Raw genomic sequence first — 26,297 nt, forward strand, 5'->3', positions numbered from 1 at the left:
GGTGGTATTTTATTGGATGTTTAAAAATGAAAATATCCAATGGTTCTATTTCACTAAACAAGTGTCCAAGAATCAGAGGTTGAGATTACTTTAAAAATATTATTTTGAAACTGTGACCTGGAGATTTTGTTGGTTAATTTGAGTTACTGTATTCCAGGTATATAATTCAGCTTCCTGCGCATCAAGCATTCCACCCTGCCAGAGTATCAAATAACCGCCTGAAATAACAAAAAATGATAGATGGAAACCCATAAATTGACTGGCCACATACATGTACACACGTGGCACATTGCTTACGTAATAACTACAGAATTCTCGAGGCCCACTAGAGATTGGTCATAGGCCAATAATCAAATTGATTGGGCCATCTTAACCTTCGATTACTGGACATCTCTTTGTAGATTTTCGAAAAATCAGTAATTTCATCCTGACAGTTCATCAAACATCTGCAGTCTTTTGGTGTGATTTTTGTGTAATGGCTCATCTACAGTCATTCTCACGATTTGGACAGTCTAGATTGAGATATACATGTACCATAGTACAGTAGATGCATGCATTTATATAACTCGTCGTACTCCGCTGAGAAACTTTTCACCCTGGAACCATTGGTTCCTAATCACCCACTCAATTTCAATAGCAAACCGAGCGTCTACACTGGTTCTATAGATGGTTAGTTAATCCAGGCCGTAGATATGTGGAGCCCACCGAGGATGGGGGATTCCTGAAAGTAACTCTAGTATTGGAATATCCTGACCCTTCAATCTCTGCCTCATTTGAGATTGAATACAGAGCGTTGATTTGAGACATTTTAAAGTTTAAACACCTCTTTCGTTGGCCTAGGATCCAAGGGTCAGCATATTCGGATCTGATAGTACTCTGAAGCATCCACCATAGAAGGTGGGGCCCATTAAATAGACAGTCTACGAACAATGGCCCCAGCTGCGTGTATGGAATCCTGTGCACGACCTTTTAATTACTCCGTTTCCGTGATTTGCAACTGCTAAGCGCCCCGAGAAATGTTCGTATACAGTCGCCGTATGTAAGAAATACCATACATTCCTTTTTTTCCCCTCTGATTTATATTTTTTAAAAAATCTGATCCGTTAAAAATTTGAAAATTATGATGAAAATTACTTAAAATGAAAATTAGACCGTTAAGATTACGTGAATTTTGGTAATTAGGGAAAACCGATGGTTAAATTTAGATATATATGGCCCACATATTATATGGATCAGATATGTTTCTATAAAATAGAATTATCATGGTAATATGGATTATTTTTGCGGATCGGATTACCTACATACATGAAATTTTATTGGAAAAGACGGGGTTGTATTTAAAAGTTCACACGTGTGCCTGCACTCAATCACTTTTCAGTTCTCTCTTCCTTTTTCCCGCAGCACCGGAAAGGAGGGTAGTAACCCCCGCCACCTGACCGGGAATCCCGGTCAGCCTAGCTTCCCCCGTGATTCCCTGGGCCCCACCTCCTGTCTCTCTTCCAAACCCAATATCCACCGTACGTTTCATCATTACCCCCAATCTCCCCACGTTACCCGCTGCCCGATCTCACCCCACTTTCTCTCTCTCTCTCTCTCTCTCTCTAATAATAATAACAATATATATAAAAAAAACAATTCCTTTTTTTTTTTTTGGTTATTTCCATTTTCTATTTCTACGTCTCTCTCTCTCCGATCCACCAATGCCCAACATCCAGTAAGATATCACCGCCATTTGTTTTTCTAAAACCATTGCTCTCTTTTGCTAGGGTTAGGGTTTCTGCCACTAACCCGTCTTCCCCAGGACATCCCATACCAGGCCTTGAAGAAAGGCAATCGTCGATTGTTCTCGGCTTCGTGGACAGTTCAGATCTGCTGGCTGCGAATGTGTGATCATTAAGGGGTCCTCCGTGGAGGATCCCTGTTCTAAGGAAATCTAAAATTGTTTTTGTTTTCTTTGGTAATTCGATGATGCGCGTTGGATTCTGAGATGATTGTCCGAATCGGGCGGTCGTGATCCTTGAGGAAGTGTGGGGGATTCTTAGCAAATGTTCGCTCCACGGACAGAGTCGGCCCCGCCGGAAAATAGTGAAGGTGTGGGCACTGTAGTACTGGTTCCGACGCGGTTCGTCTGGCCTTATGGTGGCAGGAGGGTGTTTCTCACCGGATCATTCACGAGGTCAGAATTGTAATTACTTGACTTTCTTTGTCCTATTTTTGTTTGATATTGTGACGAACAGGTTCTTTCGTTTGCTTCGATTCTGTTGACATTATGGGTATGCTTCTTTTATTGTTGGAATCATGTGTTAGTGTTTGCACATAATGGAGAAATTCTTTTATTGTTGGAATTAGTTCTTTTGTTTTGTTTTTTTTTTTTTTGGTTTTTTTGTTTGGGTGAAGGAATCAGTGGTATGTGTACCCTGGCATAAGCATAATGCGACACTTTATGGTGCATTTGGTTTCGTTAGTGGATTGAGTTGCTATAGTAGTCTAGCAAAGTGAAAATAACCAAATTGCAATCGCATTAAAAAAAAAATGTAATTTAGTTCCTTAGCCATCATATTGAAGGTCTATGATTCATATTACTATTTGCTTAGGGGTCATTTGGTAGTGTGTATTTGATATGCATTGGCAATTACCATGCAATACATGTGAATTAGAATCACCAGTTGTGTTTGGCATCCTATAACCGGAATCCATTGGATGCAATTGGAATCCACCATAATGCGTTTGACAGCCTGTATTTTGAATGCATTGGCGGAGAGAGAGAGAGAGAGAGAGAGAGAGAGAGAGAGAGAGAGAGAGAGGACCCTAACTTGTGAATCAGTGGTAATTGGAATCCATGTGAAATGGATTCATATGCTTTTGCTGTGATTTCAAAACACCACCTTTTGGTGTATTTGACGTGAATTCGATTCCAATTCACACCAAATACGCTCTCCGAAATGCACCAATTACCACCAATTCATACCGATTACATGCTCCTAAACGATCCCTTACCTTCAAGTGGGTCTTGAAAGAAATGTGATTGCAATTGAGGCCTACATCTTCATTGTGAATCCTAGGAAACATTGTTAGCTTTTGCCATTTCGTAATTCAATTCATGTGACACTACCTTAGATTGCTAGTTTTGTGAAGCTGTTATCACTTTTTTATTTTATTTTTATTTTTATTTTTTATTTTTTATGTTGCTTAAAATTGAGCGATGGGAGATGTGAAGCACTGTGATTAGAATAGCACAAAATGTATTAGGGATTCCATTTTCACCATTTTATCACTATCTTTTAACCTTAAAATAGCATCATGCATTGAATTTTTTGTTTTGTCATGGAATCGAATTAAATATACACATGTAATTAAGATTTAATTTTTTTGAAAGAATAGTTAATTTAGGGCTGTTTTTAAATGGCCTGGTGGAAGATTTTACAATTGCTATGCACTAGACATCAACCTTCCTCTTTTACCAGCTATTGGAATTGGCAATGCAGAGGCTCACATTGTCCCCACTCACATGATAGCACAAACCCCATGGTATTGAACTCGAAGCCAACTATTATTTGTTCACCCCTAAGTGCAAGCAAGGAAAGTTGGGTCCTGGAGGGTTGGGTAAATTGCTAAGCATGGACACTCATACACATGAAGAGCCATGCTCTAGTAGTCTTCTATACAAAATAGCATGGAACCCACCATTATTTTTTATTATTTTTATGATTACAATACTGTTCGCATGCTGCCAATGGATGAAAAATGGAAGGACATACTCAAGTAGTTGGCTGGAAGTAGGGGTGGTAATCTTGAGCATGGATAGGTGCCATGCTTGATTTTTGAACTGAAGATGGCTATTCAACATTTGTCATTTGCTCAACCCGACCTAGGCCTATGGCAGCCCAGTCTACTAGGAGCAGTAGTGAAGCCTCCAGTACATCTTTATTAAACACCACTTGCTAACACAATCATATCCAACAATGCATTTTATAGCCTAAGGAGCTGCTTGGTTACTGAAAAAGTTGCATTCAGCAACCTCATTTGGATGGGGCACATGTCTATGGTTTGTCCAGTGTCCAAAACCATTATTTGGATTGTGGCACTAATTCCAATAAAATCAAGGACATGGTTGGCCAAAAAACTAGCTCTTAATGTGAACAAGGCAATCTGGACACAAAGCTGCTTTTAGCCTATTTTCTATAAAATACACTAATGATTGAGTAGCCATCTTTCGTATAAATGCATGCTACATGTGCCACACCACGCATCTTTAAGCACCCTATCTGCCACATTTGACCTTTAAGTACCCCACACGGGCCACATATGCCACTGTGCATGTTCAAGAGACCGACATATGCCACCTTAGTTTCTCAAGTAACCCACATCTGCCACACATGCCAGCATTCATCCACAAGTGTGTCCCCAATGTGCCTAATGTGTACAATAGCTACACATGCTTGTCAGGACAACATGTTTGACTAATGACAGTCAGTACAACAAAATAGTTCACCAATACAAACCTATTCAAACATGCAGTAGCTGGATAGATGTGTCCAAAAAGTTCTATTCGAACAGAACTTTGGTGGTAACCAAACAGGCCCTAACTATTTTGCTTACCTGGAAAGGAATTTTCCAATCAATTAAGGTCTCTTGGCTTGCTAGGCTTGAGTACATAATTAAGCTTCAATTATCATTTTTCCCTATTTTTCTATTATCCTTTCTTATCAGTAAAAAAGAACATAAGAATCGAGAAAAAAACATAAGGTATTCTTAGTAGTGGTGTGGCTTATGCAAGGTGTTCTTTTTCTCTCTCAATTGAAATGGACATGACAAAGGTGTTTTGGTTAGATTATTAGAGTGTTGATACTGTACACGTCTACGTTGGATCTTTTTTCTTTTTTTCTACTTAGGTGGACTGAACATCTGCCAATGTCACCAGTGGAGGGCTGCCCTACTGTATTCCAGGCTATATGCAGCTTAACACCTGGGTTTCATCAGGTGAGCTTATTGTGCTTGTTCTTCTGCTTTTTGTTGTGATTTTCCTATTTGATGCACAATTATTGCCCCTTTTTTCCTTCCAAATCTGATTTCTTGAAGCTATTGTAAATTTTTAATTCAATCAAAAGATCAAGGTTGTTGATTTTATGTTATATGTTGGAGGTGATTGCTTATGATATACTTAATTAGAGAACAATTTCTATTTGCATTGATGTAAATGCTAAAATTGAGGACTAGTTACCATACTGGGAAGTTGTATGGAGATCTGCTGAAAAAGAGGAGGCATTTTGCAACCTGACTTTATTTGCCATGTAAACATGGGCCAACCTTTTGATATTGGATGTTTGGGTAGCTTGTGCTCAGGCCCCCCACTGTAAGGGCCACCACATACAGCTACAACTTTTTTTTTTGTTGGGTTTGTTGAAGCACTCTCCTTACCTTTCTCTTACTTTGTGTAATTCTCACAACTTACATTTGTGCGTTTCTCAATGTACAGTACAAATTTTATGTTGATGGGGAATGGCGGCATGATGAACGCCAACCTTATGTGACTGGGAACTATGGGATGGTGAACACCATCCTGCTAGCCGGTGATCCCATTCCTGCAATCTTGAGTCCAGAGACACCTGGCTCCAGATCACACATGGATGTCGACAATTATGCCTTTCAGCGTGTGGTAAGTTCCTTGTATTCACATGGAACATGATGAAGGCTTTGATTTGTTTTATGACTTACTTTTACGTCTTTGACTGGTTAGTTACCTAGGCCTTGTCTTGCCTGTGTACCATCTTTGTCTGCACTGTGTTATAGGTACTTTGGGATATTTGTTCTCATGTGGGAACTGCTGACCTTTTGCTTACCAGGCAAACCATGGTTTGGTTATTGATGATGAAGGTGCTTGATGAATGATTCCTTTGGCATTTATCTATTGAGCTGTATGGATTCGTTACCATAATTTGGTTACGAACTAATTAGTATCTGTAACTGTGGAATGTAGACTGCCATTTCATAAGTTGCATCTTGCGATTGTCCTAATGCTTTCTATTAAATACAGTGCTAGCTATTTTTGCAAGCGTGGTTTAAATGCCTTTATATCAGTTCTAACTATTACTATCAGGTTTGGGTCAATATACGTGTGTACCTGTATCTGAACCAGACCAAGTGAATCAAATTTGTTTGCTGTTCTACTCAGATACGGGTGCTGTACTGGATCCGTTTGGGTACTCCATCGGGCAATGTTGGGTTCAGTTCGAGCATGAATTAGGATTCAAAATCAGGCCTAGAATCAGGTCCTGGTGCACATCTGGATCTGGATCTGGATTCGGATCCTTACCAGGAAGATACCTTTTGTGAGGTTCCTAGTAACTAAATGAAAGATAGAACTAAAAAACTCACACATCTGGGTACCTAACCAGTTCTGGTTTCTTGTAGAATCTGAATCTGATCCTATTATTAAATCGGGCCAGAAATCTGGACGCAGATCAGAGTAAATCGGAGCGGGTTTGGGTACTCATTGACAGCCCTTGTTCGAACTTGTGTTTGGTGGAGGAAACTGATATCACACGTCCTCGTTACCCATTAAAAAAGTTGTTTTACATCCTTGTTGTAGAACCCACAAGACGATTAATACAAGAAATAGAGGCAGAATGGATAATGGTTATTGGCTGAATTTTTGGCATAATTTGCAGTAATTTTGAATTTATTAAAAAAATTAAAATGCATAAACGCATATTTTAAATTGATCCAGAATTATGCAAAAGATGGCTAAATAAAATCAGCAATACCTTATTGAGAACGAAATATGATACATGAACCTGAAAGATTGTACCGAATACCATGGATCATAATTTTGTGAAAATTCATTTATGTTTCAAGGAAATTCAAAATTGGTGGAACATGATTAATCAGCCAAAAATTTAAAGGGTGTCCTGACACAGGCAATGTAGGATAAATGAATCTAAATCTATCAAGTTCACAAGGTATGTCTTGTTGCATTTCATAGGAACTTCATCCATGTTAAACAAGAAGTTTTTGCTTCCCTTTATCAGCTGTAAAAGTGGTTCAGGTGCACTTTAAATCTTATCTGCGGAATTATTTTAATATTTTGTGTATTGTTATTCCTGCTATACAAAACAGGTGACATTGTCAGATGGTACCCTGCAGGAGGCAGTGCCAAGAATCTCAGAGGCTGATATAGAGATCTCTCGCCATAGGATATCTGTTTTTTTATCGTCACATACAGCTTATGAGTTGCTTCCTGAGTCAGGCAAGGTTTGAAATGCGTCCCCCTCCTTTAGAAGATGCCTATTTTGTGATTTAACTGATTATATGCACTTTCTAATGGTGATGATCCACTACCATCTGATTCAAATGCATTCAAATGTTCAGGTTATTGCTTTGGATGTTAATTTACCTGTAAAACAAGCTTTCCATATCCTATATGAGCAGGTATTATCTTTGTCGATTCGCTATAATACAGTCATAATCAACTAAAAGCTTTTTTGTTTAATCTTCACGCCTTTCACAATTATTTACTTTGTACTGTTTCCCTTGTTTGGTCATCTTGATTACCTATTTCTTCGATAAATTCCCATGGTCAGAATAGCTAAAAATGGGCTGGAAGCACCAAGTATAGGGCCACTGGGGAAAGCATTCATTGTTGCTTGTATTGTGATGGTTCGTCTGTCTCTTGACAAATGATTATCGTCATGATAGAGTTATTCCTTTTCTATAGATCAATCGCCAAATATGTTTTTGTGTCTGCGTGTGCACACACGCGGCTCTCTCTGTGTGTCTACACACACACACACACACACACACACACACACTTGCATAAACCTAATTACTAACACCAGATGATAATCATTGTTTTTCTCATCTTATGTATTCTTATTGTCGTCCTTGAAATCTTTGGTGGAAGTAAGAAGATGGATAGTCAACTACTAACAATTTTTTTTTTTTTTTCTTTTGAAAGGTAATGATAATTTTATTGGAGGGTGATGTAAAGGCTTTCCTTGTTAGCATGCCTATGGTCCATTTTGGGCAAACGAAACAACCAACGCTTTAGAGATAAGAGTGGGATGTTGTCTAGGATATTGAGAAGGTCAAGGCGGATGTAAAAGATTGGGCTTCTAATCTAAATTTCAACGTAGATTGGTTATCTTAGCCTCCTTTGGGGGTGCTCCTTGTAGCTTTTGTGTGCATTTGGTGCTCTTTTAATAAAATTATCTTTATCTAAAGAAAAAGGGCAATTTTACTGAAAAGAAAGCGCTGAGATGGCGCAAAAGCTACACCCAAGAAAAGAAAAACTAAAATCCTTTAAAGCATCTATTCAAGAAGCCCAATCCACAACATGTAACATCACCCAACTAGAAACCCAATCCACCGCATTGCTCTCATTTTGAAAGCACCTTCAATTCCTTTCCCCTCATATCGCCCAAAGGACAGCTAGCTGTCTCAGCCTCCAGACAATGCTTGCTTGCTTCCTGAGCCCCACTCCATGCCAGGCTATAAATAGATCCTTGACTGAGACCAACATTGACCAAGACATATTGAAAGGCCATACCAAAACTCCTGCACAAACGGGCAGTGAACAAAAAAGATGATTGACTAATTCGGCACTCATCAAGCACATGAGACACATTAAGGACAGCTATCAATAGTTCAAAAAGAAAAGAAAGGAAAGAAAATTGGCATATGTTATATCTTACTCTCAGTCTTAGTGACTTCTTTTAGTTCTGGTTGCTTTTTTGTTTTCCTTTTTCCTGGATCGGTCACAAAAGAATTTATTCCAGTCTATATAAAATCCATGTTTTTTGGAAGGATAACACACTTTTATTCAAACAAGAAGAAAGGATGACAAGGCATCATCCCAAATACACTGTGAAGATACCCCTCAAGAATTACACAAAAAAGCCTAGAATTGCACCCAAAGGCCTTGAATGAGGATGCCCAATCAATTACTGATCATTTCGCTTTGAAAAACACCACCTCTGGGTTGCATGAACAAGCATGGAGAATGCGATTATTGCATTCATTCCAAATTGCCAGAGGACTGCTAGAAAAGATAGCCGCCAGTGGCTCTATTCCTGTCCCCCCCTTCCTGCCTCAAACCAAGCCCACAAGAGATCCCCCACGGATCGTGGCATCTCTGAAGAAGCTTCAATAAGGGAGAGAAACCTCCACCAAATGGCTTGCAAAAAGGGTAAAGGATGAACAAATGGTCAACTAATTTTCTGTTCCTTTGGCACAGAGCGCATTTCTTAATGATATACATCTTCCTTCTATTTATCCATCTTGAGCACTTTGTTTTTGCTAGCTGTCCATGAGAATGCAAGGACCTGGGGAGGGCCTATGAATTTTCCACACTACAGAGATGGGATCCGGAGAAATGGAGGGATGCCAATGCGCAATTATTGTGTAGAAAGATTTGACAGAGAACTTAGCCGAGCTATCACCCCACCATATTCAAACATATGAAACAGAAGGCACAATCCTGTGGCGATGGACGAGGAGCATCAAACAGGATTAATCTTCAATATTTAATCTAAAACAGTATATATAAAATCCCTGCGAAGGTGCTGATGTTAAGGATCCAAAAAAGTGCTACATTGTGTCATCTGCCCAAATCAGAGTGCATTCGTTTTGGGCAGAAACATTGTCAACAACCCATTTTTGGTTCACGAGATAGTTGACACTCTGTAGAATTCAGATAGAAAAGTACTCTTGAAGGTAGACCTTGAGAAGGCTTTCGATTGTGTAAATTGGCAGTTTTTGGATAACTTGCTGGTCAGGATGGGTTTTAGTCGCAAATGTGGAGGGCTTGGACAAGGTCTTATGTGTCGTTTGCCTGGTTCTTGATAACAATCAACGGCACTCCATGGGTTTTTTCATAAGCTTCGGGGGTCAAGGACATCCTCTTTTGCCTTTTCTATTCACGCTGCTGTCATGGAAGCTTTGAGCAAAATGTTGGAGCGGGCTGTGGATGTTGGAATTATCAAAGGTGTTTCATTTGGGAAGATCTCGGGGGCCAGGATTTTAGGGACATTCTGAGGTGCTTTGAGGTGGGTCTCTAGCATAATGTCTAAACATCTGAGAGCAGTTTATCTGGCATCAATTTGGCAGATTCTGAAAATATCATGCTTGTGGAGGCAATCGGTTGTAGGTCCCCTCCCTATTAGTCAGCTGGGGATGCAAGTGGCCCTAAGGAAACCTACCAGGAAGCCTGGTGTTCATTTTTGGAAAGATAACGTGAATTATTAAAAAAGCGCCAACAAGCGACAAAGAATACAAGAGTAAAAAGTGATGTAGGACAATTAACCACTTGCTCTAAAAGCTCAAACTGATAGAGCATGACGAATTAACCCCTTATCTCATAGCCCAGGCTTCAAATCCATTGGTTAGGTCCTTAGCCAAACCCTTCTCGTGGGCCCCAAATCACATAGGTTCCACCTTACATGAGCCACCGCCTCACATGGGCCTCAAATCACATGGGTTCCACGGGCTGCCCACCTCGAGCGTGCCCTCACATCCCACAGGCCACCCTACTCAAGATCGATGTGAAAATGCCCCTGTATTAATCACCCCCGGTGACGAGTTTCGAACACAAGACCCCTTGCTCTAATACCAATTTGATGCAGGACAATTAAACATATGCTCTAAAAGCTCGAACTGATAGAGCATGGTGAATTAATCCATTTATCTCATAGCCTAGGCCCCAAATCCATGGGTTAGGTCTTCAACTGAACCCTCCTCATGGGCCCTAAAACCATGGGTTTCGTCCCCTCGTGGGCCCCAAATCACTTGGGTTCCGCGGGCTGCCCACTCCGAGTGTGCCCCCCCATCTCACAAGCCACCCTACTCGAGCCCGATGTGAAAATGCCATTACATTAAAAAGTCAAAAAAAAAAAAAAAAAAAAAAACACGTCCACAACTACAACATCCCCTCATAAACAAAAAGCCAAAACACACACACACACACACACACAGCCCCATTCCCAAGCGACACGCTTAGAGAGCTTCCTAAAAACATCAGCCCCATTCCCAAGCGAGACCCTGAACCCTTCCAACAACCCAATTGATGTTGACTAGAATTATGGAAACACATTCCATTCCTTTCTTCCCGTATCGACTGAGGAGAAGCCAACAAGCAAAGCTGCCCTAGATCCTTCTCATCTTTCCCAATTGCCACACCATGCCAGGCCATAAACAACTCACCTGTAACTCTCAACATCACCCAACAAATATTTAATCTGTATACCACCGCAACCCACACCGTGGATGCAATTGGCCAATGGATGAAGAGGTGGTTGACATTCCGAGTCTGCTCCACACATCAAGCAAACATTGGGCAACATATCCCATTTTTAAAGATTATTTACAGTTAAAACCCTTTCACGCCCTACCGGCCAACTAAAAACAACAACTTTTGGCAGGGCTGCATAGGACCAAACATATTTGAAAGGTTATCTCTGGGTGGTAGAATAACTCCAATCAAAGCGGTATTAGCCATTATGCCCGTCTACCTCTTATCTTCTTCCAATTACGTACAAGATTGGTTTCTAAGCTCGAGTCTATTCAGAAAAGATTCATCTGGAATAATAGTGAGGATTGCTATAAATTCCATCTTGTGGCTTGGATTGAAGTCTGCAAACCATGCAAATACAAAGGTTTGGATATCAAACCCATAAGAGAAATCAAGTCAACGTTACCTTGGAAAATAGTGGTGGCGTGTAGGCAATGGTGAGGCTCTGCTAAGCAACTTTTGGTGTTTGGATATGGCTTGGTGATCAATGGCAGAGATATGAACAAGGCAGGAGGGAGGTCGGGTACTGTGGTTTGGAAAGCTATCTCTAAAGAATATAACACCTCCAAACACATTAGATCCAGAGTTGCTGCTGGGGCAAATGTTAGAATTCCCATTTGGGCCACTTGAATCATGTTGTTCCTCCGTGAGGGAGGATAAGATCGTGTGGTACGTGCCGTGCATTGTTCGGGTTGATTTTTGGTCAAGTCCTTCTATAACCTACTTTGAGAAGAAGACTATGGAAATCACAGGGACCATTCTTTTCACTTTTGGTTCTACGGAGCCCCACCCAAGTTTGTTGCGTTGACTTGGTTGGTTGGAAGGAAAAGAGTCCTCACATTAGATAATCTTCAAAAGTGATCTTTGCCCATTCCGAATATGTGCTGCTCATGCAAGAAAGATGCCAAGTCTATTGACCGTTTATTCATTTCCTGCACATTTTCTTCTAAAGTGTGGGACTTCTTTCTTGTGGATTTTGGGGTGAGTTGGGTTATACCAGGTTTTGTTTTGAGTCTCTTTTGGGATTGGCATTGGGGAGGAGGGGGGTCAAAAGGCCAGGATGCTTGGCACCTCTCGTTACTGGTTGTGTGGTGGACGATTTGGGGAGAGAGGAACAAAAGACGCTTCTGTAATGCTTCTAGAACGCTCAAGGCAGTGGTGGAGGAAGAAAAAATTGTTGTTTCAGAATGGACTACTAACTATTAATTATTCTTTTTTCTCTCTGGGTCGACCATGCTTTTGTGTCATGGTGTTTTTTTTTTTTTTTGTTGCTTTTCGTTGTATTCTTTCCTTGCCTCACTATTGTAGGCTGGTTGCTTTCATAAAAATTTTCCTTATCCTTCAGAAAAAAGTCAGATTCTAGGAGGATAGATGATGCATCCCTACCACCCTTTGTGACTCCTTCGAAAAGCTATATCATTTATTCACTAACAAATGTTTCTTGGTAACACCAATTTCATTCAACAGGTGGTTGGGAAGACCATCCGAGTGTCGGTATTCAGAAGAAATCTAAAAGGAGAATAGATTCTCGTCCTTTCTCATCTTCTAGGCATAGTTTGCAAACCAGGATCCAGTTTGGGACTCCGTTAGCCACTAGGTTGGGTTGACTTGCCAAGTCCTTAGTATTTTGTACTTTACGGTTTTCTCCATAATTTATGATTAGTCACAACTTCATTTCATTGCTTTAATTAACATCCATGTTTGAATCAAATAGAGCTGTCTTGGCAAGCTCTAACTTAAAAATCTATAATTTCAGGCCACACTTCCCATTGGTTAGGTCCTCGGCCGAACCCCCCTTGTGAGCCCCACCTCACATGGGTTCCACCTCACATGGGTCGCTCCTGCATCCCACAGGCCACCCTACTTGAGGCCAGTGTGAAAATGCCCTGCATTAATCACCCTCGGTGAGGAGTCTCGAACGCGAGACCTCCCACTCTGATACTACTTTGATGCGGGACAACTAACCACTTGCTCTAAAAGCTCGAACTGATAGAGCGTGGTGAATCAATCCATTTATCTCATAGCCCAGGCCCCACTTCACATGGGTTCCGCCTCACATGAGCCACCCGCCCCACACGAGTGGGGCCCACCTTATACGAGCCACCCGCTTCACACATGCCGCCCACCCTGAGTGTGCCCCCGCTTCACAAAGGCCACCCCACTTGAGCCTGGTGTGAAAATGGCCCTGCATTAATGTCTTTGATGCAGGACAACCACCCACTTGCTCTAAAAGCTCGAACTGATAGAGCATGGCGAATTAATCCCTTTATCTCATAGCCCAGGCTTCACATGGGTTAAGCCCTCTGCTGAACCCCCCTCTTGGGCCCCACTTCACATGGGTTCCACCTCACACGAGCCACTCACCCTGAGTGTGCCCCTACTTCACACAGACCATCCTACTCGAGCCCGGTGTGAAAATGCCCCTGCATTAATTACCCCCGGTGAGGAGTCTCGAACATGAAACTTCCTGCTCTGATACCACTTGGTGCAAGACAATCAACCACTTGCTTTAAAAGCTCGAAATGATCGAGCGTAGCGAATCAATCCCTTTATCTCATATCCTAGGCTCCACTTTCCATGGGTTAGGTCCTTGGCCGAACTACCCTTATGGGCCCACATCACATGGGTTCCGCCTCACACGAGCCACCTGCCTCACACGGGTGGGCCTCGCCTCACATGAGCCACCCGTCTCGAGTGTGCCCCTGCATTCCACAGGCCACCCCACTTGAGCCCGGTGTGAAAATGCCCCTGCATTGCAACTCCACTCGAACTGGCCTAGCTTGAGGTCTACCTGCTGCAACCCAAAGACTAACTATTTCCATCGTTCACCAACATCCATATGTCCAGATAGTTTCTTTTGATTGATTTGTCTTAGATTAGATCATCTTTTTTTTTTCTTTTTTCTTTTTTTTTTGGGGGGGAGGGGTTAAAATTAGATCTTTCATTATCGAATGGGCTTCTGTTGTTCCCACTTTGAGGGGCTGTATTCTGGAATTTCTTGGGATGTAATTGAGTCACTAGCTTGGTGGCTCTTTTTGATGTTTTTTATTTTTCATTTTCTTGTGCTGTCTTTGCTTTTACTGAGGCTTTAATAAATTTCGTCATCTTTCAAAAAGAAGGCTGGAGCCTATATTATAGCTATGCCTTCCATTTTGTTGCTCAAGTTAGACATGCCAACTTCTTCTTTTCCAAAAAGTTCTTTTTTCTAATAGCAACAAAATTTTTATTAAAAGGGGGAGGAGGGGACTACCAGATCTTGAGAAATCCTTTAAAAAAAATGTTGAGTATGTAGTTCTTCTTGATAGCTATGTTTTCTGACATCAAGCCGTTTCAGGGAATTCCTGTGGCTCCTCTTTGGGACTCCTACAAGGGACAGTTTGTTGGAGTTCTGAGTGCATTTGACTTCATATTAATTTTGAGAGAGGTACATGGAAATTTTGCTTCTGTTTACTTTTTCTTGCTTTTAGTATGTATGTATTGTTCTCAGTTTATAGAAAATATATTTTGGATCTTTTTCTTCTATTTGTTGACACAAACTCCTAATACTCACCATTTCATACGGAAGTTTATATTTTTAGAAGCAAGATTACATTTTAGGTATGCTCTGCAACCCTTCAAATTGCAGCTTGGGAATCATGGGTCAAATCTGACAGAGGAAGAGCTGGAGACGCATACAATATTAGCTTGGAAAGAGGGAAAGTCACAATTCAATAGACAATTTGATGATCATGCTAGACAATTTCAAAGGCGTCTTATACATGTAGGTGCTTTCTGTGATTAGCCTTCCTAGCGTGTAAATTAGTCACTGAAATTTGCCATTTCTTTACCTTGATTGCTGTTTAGTGGATAGGTTTCAAATGATTGTATCACAACTTGATTTCATCAGTAACACATTCTATAAAGTTTATTAATGGAGGAGAACCTCAAGCTTACCAATGGAGAAAGGCCTCATTAATAGCACATTATCTATTGAGTTTTCCCCCCTTTACACTGAAAGGATCAAATTTGACAATGAATCTTCAAATCTGTCTGGTGCACATGACTCATCTTACTCCTAGGCTGATAATTTTTTTTTTACTCTACAAGTGTCAACCCCAATTTCCTTGAATTTTTTATGAAGTCATGTCATTTGTACCTGCTGGAACAAGACACTGCACCAAGAATTTTAAACTCTTCCATTTGCCCATCCATTGAAAGGCAATTATTCCTCTTCCTATTTCAGGAATAATGTATTCTTTCATTGGTGATGGTGTATTCATCGATTGCACCGGATTAGCTGATTTGCAAATGCTTGACTGATTCCCGTTGTGGGTTGATGCTTTGTATTTGGACGCATAAGTTCCAACCAGTCTAAAACTTCCTCTAGATGGAATTTTCAGTTGAAATTTGGAGGCTTGCTTGGATCCAATACTCTATTTCATGGTTCGTACCATGATCTTCACCACCACTTTATGGTTATGTGCTATTTTGGGGATCAAAGTTGTCTACATTGATAAGCTTGCCATGCAGACCCCACAACGAGGGGTAAAGGGTTGTTCCCCATTACTACAGGCCCATTGTTTTGATTAATGCGCATTGCTTCAATCACTCTTGCGAATAACTTCATTGAAAATGTTTGGATCTCCATTCAGTTTTTTCAATGTGATATTCGTAGATTGTTTAATCTTTACAAAATCTCTCCTGATGAATAGCTCAAAAACTTTTACAAAATCTTATTCTCCTTTTGGGTTTTACAGGCAGGTCCCTTTGATTCTTTGAAAGATGCAGCTTTAAAATTTTTGCAAAATGGGGTCTCTACAGTTCCAATTATCCATTCTTCTTCACAGGATGGGTCATTTCCTCAACTGCTACATCTTGCATCTCTGTCAGGAATACTCAAATGTAAGCTTTATTCTTGGCATGCTAATTTAACCCATGTGATCTGTCACTAACACCTGGACCTTCTAATTTCCAGGTATTTGCAGGCATTTTAGACATTGTTCTAGCTCTTTGCCAATTCTACAGCAACCAATTTCTGCAATTCCTCTGGGTACATGGGTTCCGAAGATTGGAGAATCAAATGGACGACCATTAGCAATGTTGAGACCAAATGCTTCTCTGAGTTCAGCCCTTTCGTTGTTAGTCCAAGGTAACTTTTTTTGTTTCTTATTAAATTTAGGATCTTTATGTTAATTTAGGAATCTTGAGAACCTGTGAGTTATCATTGTTTCAATGGACCTTTATGATGACGCATGAAACATAAAGGATAGTTCAGAGAAACAGGAAAATCATAATATAAAAATGGATTTTTTTTTTTTTTTTTTGGAAAAAAGGTCCATTTTGATGCATTAATATCGCATTATGTGATATTTATATAATTCACTTGGAAAGTGACGCAGGACAGCCCTAATTATGATGCATGCTCATGGAGATAATTAAACAGCGGAAATAAAAGGAATAAATGATATAAAATTCTAACAGTAATCATCATAACTGAGAAAATCATAAAGGAAACATGCAATGGAGCGGGCCATCATTACAACCATGGAGTATGGAATTCAATTACTACTTAGGTTGGATCCGGCGAGGGATGAGACCTCCCGATCTTGCATGGTCACACCCAATCGATCAATGAAGATCACTAGTCCGAAGAACCAGGAAGTTTCTCGGATTAGGGATCTGAGAATTTGGGGATTTAGGGTTTAGATCGGTTCTCAAGATTTTGATCGAAGAAGAATTAACCAAAACTGAAAAATAGAAGGAAGAAAGTTATTACCTTGAGGAAGTTGGAGGGGCACAAGAAGAAATTAAAAGAAGAAGATCAAGGGGAGAGAAGAAGCACCATTAGAGAGAAGAGAGGAAGGAGGCAACCAAAGGGTTTGCTTTTCATTAATCAATAGTTAAAATTCGTGTTTAGGGCTTTAGCCCACTTAAATAAGCAAATAAAGACATAAAATTACTAAAATACCCCTAGAATAAGCAAATAAAGACATAAAATTACTAAAAGACCCCTAACTAAGTCAAAAACACGCAAATAACATAAGTATGGGAAAGTTTGGGCCCTCGGTCTTCTTTCTCCAATCTTCCTTCACATGTGTCTTCCCTAAGTGGGGTCTTCTATATGTCCAATCACATGTGAAAGGTCTTCAGCTCCTCAATAGTCGCCTATCCACAAGGACGGCACTTGTGGTTGGCGCTTTCTTCGTTGGTACACCTTGAATGCACTTGTGTCCGCATCAGAAAGAGTCAGGATATATATATATATATATATATATATATATATATATATATATATGTATATGGGAAAAGGTACTATGTGCTCGACCTCACGATAAGCTCCTGTGAGGTTGAGCTGTGTGGACCCCACCGTGATGCGTGTCGACCATCAACACCGTGCATTTGATGAGTCCCCTCTAAATTATGGGATATCCCAAAAATCAGCCGTATACGGAACTCAGGTGGGCCATACCATCTAAAATCATGTGAAGACATGCCAAAAACATATAAAAGCACTTGGTGGGGCCCACCTGAGTTTTGAATGCTGCTGAAACTTGGTCTGAACCCTCATCCAAGTGGGACACACATAATGGATGGGCTGGATTTGCAAACCACATCTCAGTGGGCCCAAAAAATGATTATGAATGTTTTAATGGTGCACGGCCCCTCCCCACTTCTGTATGTGGTGTGGCCCACACAAGTCACGGATTGACTTGATTTTTGAGACCTAGGCCCACGATGGAATGGTGCATCTGACTGATGGGGTAGATGTTCGAAACGCATCACGGTGGGGCCCACACAGCTCGACCTCATGGGACGTTCCCATCAGCTCGAGCGCATAGTACCTTTTCCCTATATATATATATATATATATTGAAAGGCAAAGAATCTAGATATTTTCTTTCCTTGGTAGTTCAAATATAAACTGAGAATGGGATCAAGTTGTTAGTTTGCAAGCGAATCATTATTTTGCAAGCCTGGGCAGATCATATTGTCCTGTTATCCATCAAATTACACTTTATGCTTACACTATTGTGCTTATTGCATTTGCAGCACAAGTTAGTTCAATACCAATAGTTGATGACAACGATTCATTACTGGATATTTATTCTAGAAGGTAATCTTTTTCTTTCCAGCTACTTCTGATTTTGCATTAGGTGTGTTTTGAATCATGATTGCTTGTCATTGGTTATTCCTTATTTCAACAATTGAGAATGTTTGGTTGTTGCTATTAAAAAAGGTGTGTCAAATGTTTTTATCAAAATTTTTTTATTTTTGTTTATGTAGTGATATTACAGCTTTGGCAAAAGACAGAGTGTATGCACAGGTCCACCTTGATGAAATGAGTATTCATCAGGTAACTGCTACAACTTCTATAGTTCGTACCTGTTACTGACAAATGGTTTATGTGGGTGGAAGAGTTTTTAGTGGGGTGGGTGCGTGACTTCAGTACTCCCATGTTCGTGAATGTGAGTTTTGTGCAGCCTACACACATCCCCACATGTACAAACATGCCAACCTGGCATGTGTTTGTGACATCCAAGAAATCAATCTGGTGACCAGGCCTGTTTACTCAATCAGGCAGATTTTTTTTTTTGGTAATCTTTTGCCGTTTTCAACATGTCCACTTGGCGAGTTGATTGGTGTGATGTTTGGCCCAGGTCCTCTATGTATGGTCCTCATCCAATGGATGGCTCAGACGTCCCACATGCATCTGTGTTTGTACCTTGGCCATGAACAGGTGTGTGGAGCAGTGTTACCTGATACATGACATGTGTGCCAAATGGCAAAGTGCAAAAATCTATGCATGGGGACACTTCTGTACATGGACAAATAATTTAAATAAATGAGTAAATTGACAAATAAATAAAATAAAAGAAAACAATGAAAATACGTTTTAAAAAAATAGGAACATTGGAAGAGAACATTTGAGTTTAAACTAACAAATAATGGATTGCCAAAACTTTGAAAATCACACAATAGTCATCTTAAGAACTAATAGTTTGTATGAATGCATTCACTCTTTATGGGACAGAACGTTGGGCAGTTATGGAACGCATGTTCATAAGAATATTGTAGCTGAAATGAGGATGTTGAGATGGATGAGTGGCAAGATGAGGAAGGATTAGAAATGAATGCATTCGAGGGAACTTGGGAGATGCACCGATAGGTAATATGATGAGGGAAAGTAGACTTGGATGGTTTGGTTGTGTGCAATGGAGACCTAGAACTATGCTGGTTAGGAGTGAGTTGGTACAAGTTGAAGGCTCTAAAAGGGCAAGGGGAAGGCCCAAAAGTACGTGAATGGGGGTATGTAAGATTAGACTTCTTCACCTATGGTCTAACTGAAGATCTGGCCCTTGATTGAGTGGAATGGTAGAACAGGATTCATGGGTTGCCCCAGTTAATTGGAATAAGGTTTAGATGTTGTTGTCTTTGTTGATCACAACGACGACGATGAACGGACTTACTCGTAAATAAATTAGAGAACCTCGGTGGAAGACTAGAAACAAAAAGAACTAAGAAAAAAAAGTGTGAAAATTTTGTTTCTACAAGACCAGAACGGACGGGTTGGATCAATGAATCATGGGGCCCCAATTGCCATCACCTGTACAAATTGATAACTGGAACCATACTGTACATCCTTTGTGAGCATCATATATAATACATCTTTAGTTCATCCTACTTCTATTCTAGTTGTTGTTGCAATTAGCTCTGTAAACTGGCTGGTCCAAGGTTGCCTTAGGCTGAGATTTTGAAGTGCTGCACTCATTGAACTAGCCCTATTCAAATCTTGGCTGGGACTTCAAACTGGTTAGGTTGTACCTGTCCAAGCATGAAATAATGAATGATATTATTATACATTCTGATACATAACATTATGTTATATGCAGTTTTGCCTGCTATTTAATAAATGAGTATAAATGTTTGCATTCCAAATATAAATTTTAATTAGAACTTAATCAAGACCAAGAGTATAGAACCATAATTTTTGATTTGTAAAAGCAGTGATCTGGATCGCAAAAAGACCCATAAACCCAGATCACAACAATTTGGAATGGAAAGTGTAGGGGCATTGGCAATAAAATATTGACCTGGCCCATTGACATTTGACAGCCTAGAAATCATGCTTACAACACTAGATGTTGAAACCAACTTCCACATTCAGGTCATCTTCTCTGGATCTTAGCCTTTATTGTTATAGGAGTGCAAGGAATCAATATTAACCTTCCCTACGTTTTTCTCTCGAAATCCAGGCACTGCAACTTGGTCAGGATGCTGCTTCTCCTTATGGCTTTTTGAACGGGCAGAGATGCCAGATGTGCTTGCCTTCTGATTCTCTGCAGAAAGTGATGGAAAGGTTGGCAAATCCAGGTAAATCTGTCACCAAGAGATTTAGTCCTGCCAAGGCTACTGGCAAGAATAGGATGGCTTGCCATATGTGCCAGTGTGGCTTGTGTGCAATCTCTGGCCATTTATCAGGTAGGCCCACCATGTAGGTGCTGTCAGATGCAAGTCTGGCCATCATGTGCACCAAAATTTATGTCCTAGATCGACCGTCGATCCATGTTTGCTAGCCGTCCATTTCTGTTAATGCACGCGTACAATCTGATGATAAAAAATTTCAAATTTTTGGGACGCGGTGTATTAACAATGGGTCCCTTCCCAGTCAAGAGCCCAGGATTTGCTATGTGCCATATTGGCATGTGTTGCTAGCCGGTGCTCTCATTTTTCAATAGAAGTGGATGTCTTGTGTAATCCTCACAGGTGCTGCGTTGGAATGTTATGGGTTTCAGGGGTGCGGCGCCTGGTCATCGTGGAGGCTGGTAGCAAGCGTGTGGAGGGCATCATTTCATTGGGCGACATCTTCAGGTTCTTGCTCTGTTAGTCTGCCGAGCATCATCAGCTGATCTCTTAGTGGGGTTATTGGGCAGGCACCACACGCATTCCTCATCCTTGATCGCAACTGACGCCTGCCTCCATGCTTATTGTGCTTATGATCCATGGTCACTTTCCCCCCTTTGATTGGATGCACCTCTTATGTTTTCAGGGCCTCATCTTTTGGCATTAATGCTTCAAAAGAGGTCTGTAAATGAGAGGGTTTGTATTTCTTTGGTTTTCTTCTCTCCTTTTTTATCCCTTTCAATCATTTTTAACTCATTGTGCTGGTAATGGTTGAAGAGCATGGACATGGACACCCCCATATTTCACATTCTACCACTAACAGGAAAAAAAAAAAAAAAAACCGTCGTGAAAAGAAAGAATGCTATAAGCGGTTTGATGCCGACTACTTGAGAGTGATACATCTTCGTTTTAAAGATGGTGCTGCAGTCATTTCTCTGTAGTGGGCCTGGGTCACTGCCACGTCGGTTAAAAAAGAGAGGAAAGAACTGTTGTTGTTTTGGAAAGATAAATTTGTTATTTTTTTTGGTAAAATTTCGTGTTGTTTGGTCTGCTGTTGTGGAGGAAATATAGGATCCTTGAGTAGAGTATATGCAGGGTACACTAGATTTTTCAGTGGGGCCCATGGTTTGACAATCCATTACCATTGGTGGTGGATGGACTATGTGTTAGAAGTCTTTATAATCGGATAATCCTATCACTTAAGATATGTGGCGTGCAAATAGATGGTTGAGCAGAGGAATGCAGCTACTGTCCATATTTCTACTGAAAAGGTGTGAGATTTGTGGATAGGATCATAAAATTCTGGAATTTTTGGAGCGTGGTCCATCCTCAGCAGGTCATGCCAGATACAGATCAGACAGCATCTGTTTCGTCGAACCATGGACCCCACTTGTACAATCTGGAAATCCACGTGTGGCATATCTTCATACTGAGAATCATATACTTCATCAAATTTATATTGGTTGCTTGAAAACGAGGAGCGTGACACTGTTTGGAGGCCGAAATGATATGGATATTCTACCGTCTTTGTAGTTGGACTGCAAGTTTTAGAATGTAGGTATGGTTGTATACGAGGGAAATCAGCAATGGGGCACTGCGAATGGGTAGTTTGCTGAGGTTTCCATACCGTATGTTTGGGTCCATGGTTTACTCATGTAGACTGTGGTGATCTGGCAGCCTGCACTGCTGATGCAGGATGCCTGAAAAATCTCCCAAGATCGAAAGATCATAACGGAGGATACCCCATGCTCTTCTATCCGTGGCACCTTGAGTAGATTGTTAATGCAAAAAAAAAGAAAAAAGAAAAAAAAGGCAACGGTCGGCATTCAGTAGAAGAAAGGCTGAAGATCAGTGTTCACAGTGAGTCTCATCAGACCAATGATCCGGATTGTTAATCCATGGGCCCCACATTTATTGGGGCTTATCGCTGGCAATGTGCATCTATTTTACCTGATTACTGGATATGTCCCGCCCTACAATATCAGATTTCAGACATGACTTCTTTTTATCTGATCTATAAAAAAAAAAAAAAAAAAAAGAACCAATCACTTGTCTTCTAAGCAGGTCCGCTACCGATCGTATCTGCTCACATAATTACCCGAGGACATTTATGAAGTTTCACCAAGTAATAATATTTTTAACTAAAAGTATTAAATTATAATAGTGATAGATCATATGGATAGTATTAGCTTACTCAAAAAGTGTTTGGTCCAATGCCTACATTTACAGTGAGCCCGTCATATCAACAGTATAGATTAGCATGCCATGGGTCTTGGAACTGTGGGTTGCATTATCAAAATGGATGTATTGGGACATGGTTCCTCCATGGCTAACAATGGATATCTCTTTTTGGATTCAGATATGTGGGATTTTACCATATCAACTGATAACCCGATCACCTGACTTGTAAATGGGTTAGATATGGGCATTGCAATATCTGACCCCGTTTGCAGCCCCTACACACGGCTTTTTAATTCCTTCATTTACCATTTGTCTCGGATGGCAAAACCCAAAAAGAAAAAAGAGATAGTGGTTCTGCTAAGTCAAGGCCTGTGGATGAGTTGGGCCCAAGTCAGTACCGACCCGTTATCCTTCCACTGTCAAGAGCGGGAGGTTCTCGCTGCTCTGTGAAGCCAGCCTAACGCAGTACCCTCCACTCTAGGAACCAAGTAGGCCCAGGCTTTCGCCCGAGTCACATGACTCAACTACTCAACTTGGAACGGGCGAGCCAGCAACACTGACAGGACCCGATCCTACAGACCCAACGCAACCGTCCTCACCACCTCAATGCCCCCACTTGGGTCACAAGCTCTCGCTACTGAACTCGGCGATAAATGTATTCTAATAGAAATATATAAGAGATTAGGAGCTCTTATCTCTTTACAATGTGGGACTATGTTTGGTCTCTTATCGTTTGCAACTTGCAAGATTCCAAAAAAATGTATTATATTTGTGTTTATCTCTTCACCTCTTTCCACATGGAGGAAGCATGTTGAAGATCCTTAGATATTCATCAAGGGGTGTGCCCAGTCTATAGATTAGATTCTTCCCTGTCCGGATCATGTCATTTCAGCCTCGAAGCCTTGTCTCCTACTTACTCAAGAGTGGTTTTGGAATCCCTGTTCGGGTTGCTTCTCTATAGGTTAGCAGGACTTTAAACAAAAGTTGGATACAGGTTGCAATATCATATCTGATTAATAAAATATGCCTAATGTTTTCAGAAAAAAAAATTGGATGGTTTTCACCATTCATGTGTGTTTTCCAAATGTTAGAAAAAAAAGATTGATTATTGAAAATTGAATATGACAAAAAGCGGGGAGATAAAGTCAGTCACAGAAAAGTGAGTACTGATATATCTAAACAAGTTTTTTAGATGCTTTTTATCTAATTAAGCAAATAAAATAAAATAAGAGGATAGTATTTATAAAAATTCTTTTTATTTTTGGGATTTTTACTGCAAAATGCTTCCAAGATTGGGATTTTACCAAATAATATCTCTGGAACCAATACTCCCACAGATGGCATTTTCAGAGGAGAAATGTGCTATTTTAGTGGTTTTATTTAATTAATAAAAAAATGATGCTATTTTACAAAATGCCTTTTATTTTTAGGATTTTAACCACAAAATGCCTTTAGGATTGTGGTTTTATCAAATAGTACCTCCTGGAACCAATATTCCTAGAGAGGACTTTTTCAGAGGAGAAATTACACTATTACCCTTGTTATTTTTTTTCTTGCACAGTGGAGAATCTAGAATTGTGGGGTCCACAAGTTGTGTTTGACATCCAACCCGTCTAATAGAATGCACACCAACATGAGTATAAGGCCAACCAAAAATATGACAGATCCAATCGTAAGGTGGGTCATTTCATAAAAAATAATATACACCACCTTAAACATCCAAATTCAAGGTAGCCCATCTCATGATTTGATTGGCCCCAATTTTTTTATTTGTATGATGACCATGGTGGGTTGCATATGTTGGATGGCTTGGATGTTGTATATATACCATGTGGACCCCACAAGTCTAGACTTTCATTAGTTTTTAAAAGAAAACTTAGATGAAGGTCTTTTTGTAATTTCCTCCCTTCAAAAGCACCCTCTTGTAATTTCTAATCATTCAGCCATGGTAAAATATCCATTTGATTAAGTAATTGGTTGGGATCGTCCAATAATTTTGACTTTGGACATATCCACCATTCATCACGGGACCACAAACTATCACATTTTAGCATGCCTTCCAGGTTTTGACCAGGGATGGCAATGAGCTGGGCCATCATGCAAGGCCCGGTCCAATATATGAAGCCCAACATGGCCTAGCTCAATGGACCCAAGCTTGACTGAAAAATCCATGAACCTGAAGTCCGCGGAAGAATGATCAAACCCCATTTCTTTCATGAATTTTCCTAATCCATCCATTGGTTAAGTGGGCCACACATGCACAAATAATATAAATTCAGAAAAATGAAACCAACAGTCGACATGAATGTGTTTCCCAAAACACAATGGGATGGGTGGACTAAAATGACTTGATGTAACGTCATGGAATTTCGCTATTTTGAATTTTCGAAAACCCTTGAAAACTTTCAATATGACTAGCATACGTTGTTGGTTATTGGCCCGTGACGCCCGAAGTGAGCCTATATGTGTGTGGTACCAGTAAAGAACAGTACAAATTTGATTAATCAACTGTAGTAAGCCAACGAATCTGCTCGATCACTTAAACATCAAGCTTAGCCTTGAGATTTGTTCACGTATGGTCCAAATCTAGCCGACCTATCACTGACTAATTAAGATGACCGGAACTAAATAAAGACCTGCCAAAAACTGTGACAACTAGGGGTCAGATCTTAATTAACAAACCAAATCAATCCAGTTACTCTTTTAGCTTAAGAATCGACGATTTAGGATGATTATAATCGAATTGTCACTTCCGCTAGTTGCGAATAGGCCATACTATGAACTTCGCTAATCTAAACCTTAATCATTGCGCACAAAAAATCTCACTACTAATTCATTTAAAAAATGCCTTGATTATCTGAATGAGCTCTAGACCGCTCATTAGTGGGCCACTAAACCCGAGACTATAGAAAATCATTTATATTAGTAGGCTTGACATCCATCGCAGGATATTGAGCCGAGATCGTGTCTCGAATCGTTCAACATGGACTCGCAAGGCAAGTTCTTGAGTTGTGTGAATACCTTATATGAAAATATGGAACTTCAGTAAAATTAGTCCTTTTGTTCTTTCATAAAGTTTTAACTTTTATACCGTCGATTTATGTTCAAATTTGGAGTACCGATTAAAAATATTTCCCTACATATATCCGTATAGGCGCGGCCCCGATCGACCATCAGTGACCGTTAAACAAACTTCTGATTATACCCGTCGATCGGCACATCCAAATGGCGGGTCGATCGTATCCATACGTAGATCATTATTGGGGCTGACTATCCTATGTTGTATATCGACATGTATACCCCATAGTGAGCTATAAAAGTTAGAAACACTCTCTCATAGGACTAGTATGATGAAAACCTAGCCTTTAGGGCCATTCACACAACTCTAGAACTATATAAGGGCTTTGTTTGGGTACCCCATCATTCCATATGAATTTTGCCCAAGAATGAA

The 26,297-nt window shown here is 40.3% G+C and overlaps 1 protein-coding gene across 5 annotated transcripts; it reads left to right on the top strand.

The window, feature by feature from the left end:
- The first annotated feature begins 1,632 nt into the window (after positions 1-1,632).
- Positions 1,633-21,549, top strand: LOC131225901 (sucrose nonfermenting 4-like protein). Of its 5 annotated transcripts, XM_058221509.1 has the most exons (14): positions 1,633-1,714; positions 1,802-2,176; positions 4,893-4,980; positions 5,477-5,656; positions 7,117-7,251; positions 7,369-7,428; positions 14,619-14,708; positions 14,910-15,044; positions 16,021-16,165; positions 16,239-16,412; positions 18,314-18,377; positions 18,548-18,617; positions 20,518-20,635; positions 21,058-21,549. In XM_058221509.1, exons 2-14 carry the CDS (start codon positions 2,046-2,048, stop codon positions 21,147-21,149), a joined length of 1,482 nt encoding a protein of 493 aa, XP_058077492.1. In that variant the 5' UTR covers positions 1,633-1,714; positions 1,802-2,045; the 3' UTR covers positions 21,150-21,549. The 5 variants fall into 5 exon arrangements, with proteins under 5 accessions (XP_058077492.1, XP_058077495.1, XP_058077491.1 ...); XM_058221508.1 differs by having other exon boundaries at positions 1,655-2,176; XM_058221510.1 differs by having other exon boundaries at positions 1,655-2,176; positions 7,144-7,251.
- The last annotated feature ends 4,748 nt before the right edge of the window (positions 21,550-26,297 follow it).

The sequence above is a fragment of the Magnolia sinica genome, chromosome 14, assembly GCF_029962835.1.
Source record: "Magnolia sinica isolate HGM2019 chromosome 14, MsV1, whole genome shotgun sequence".
In the NCBI taxonomy this organism is placed as follows: domain Eukaryota; kingdom Viridiplantae; phylum Streptophyta; class Magnoliopsida; order Magnoliales; family Magnoliaceae; genus Magnolia; species Magnolia sinica.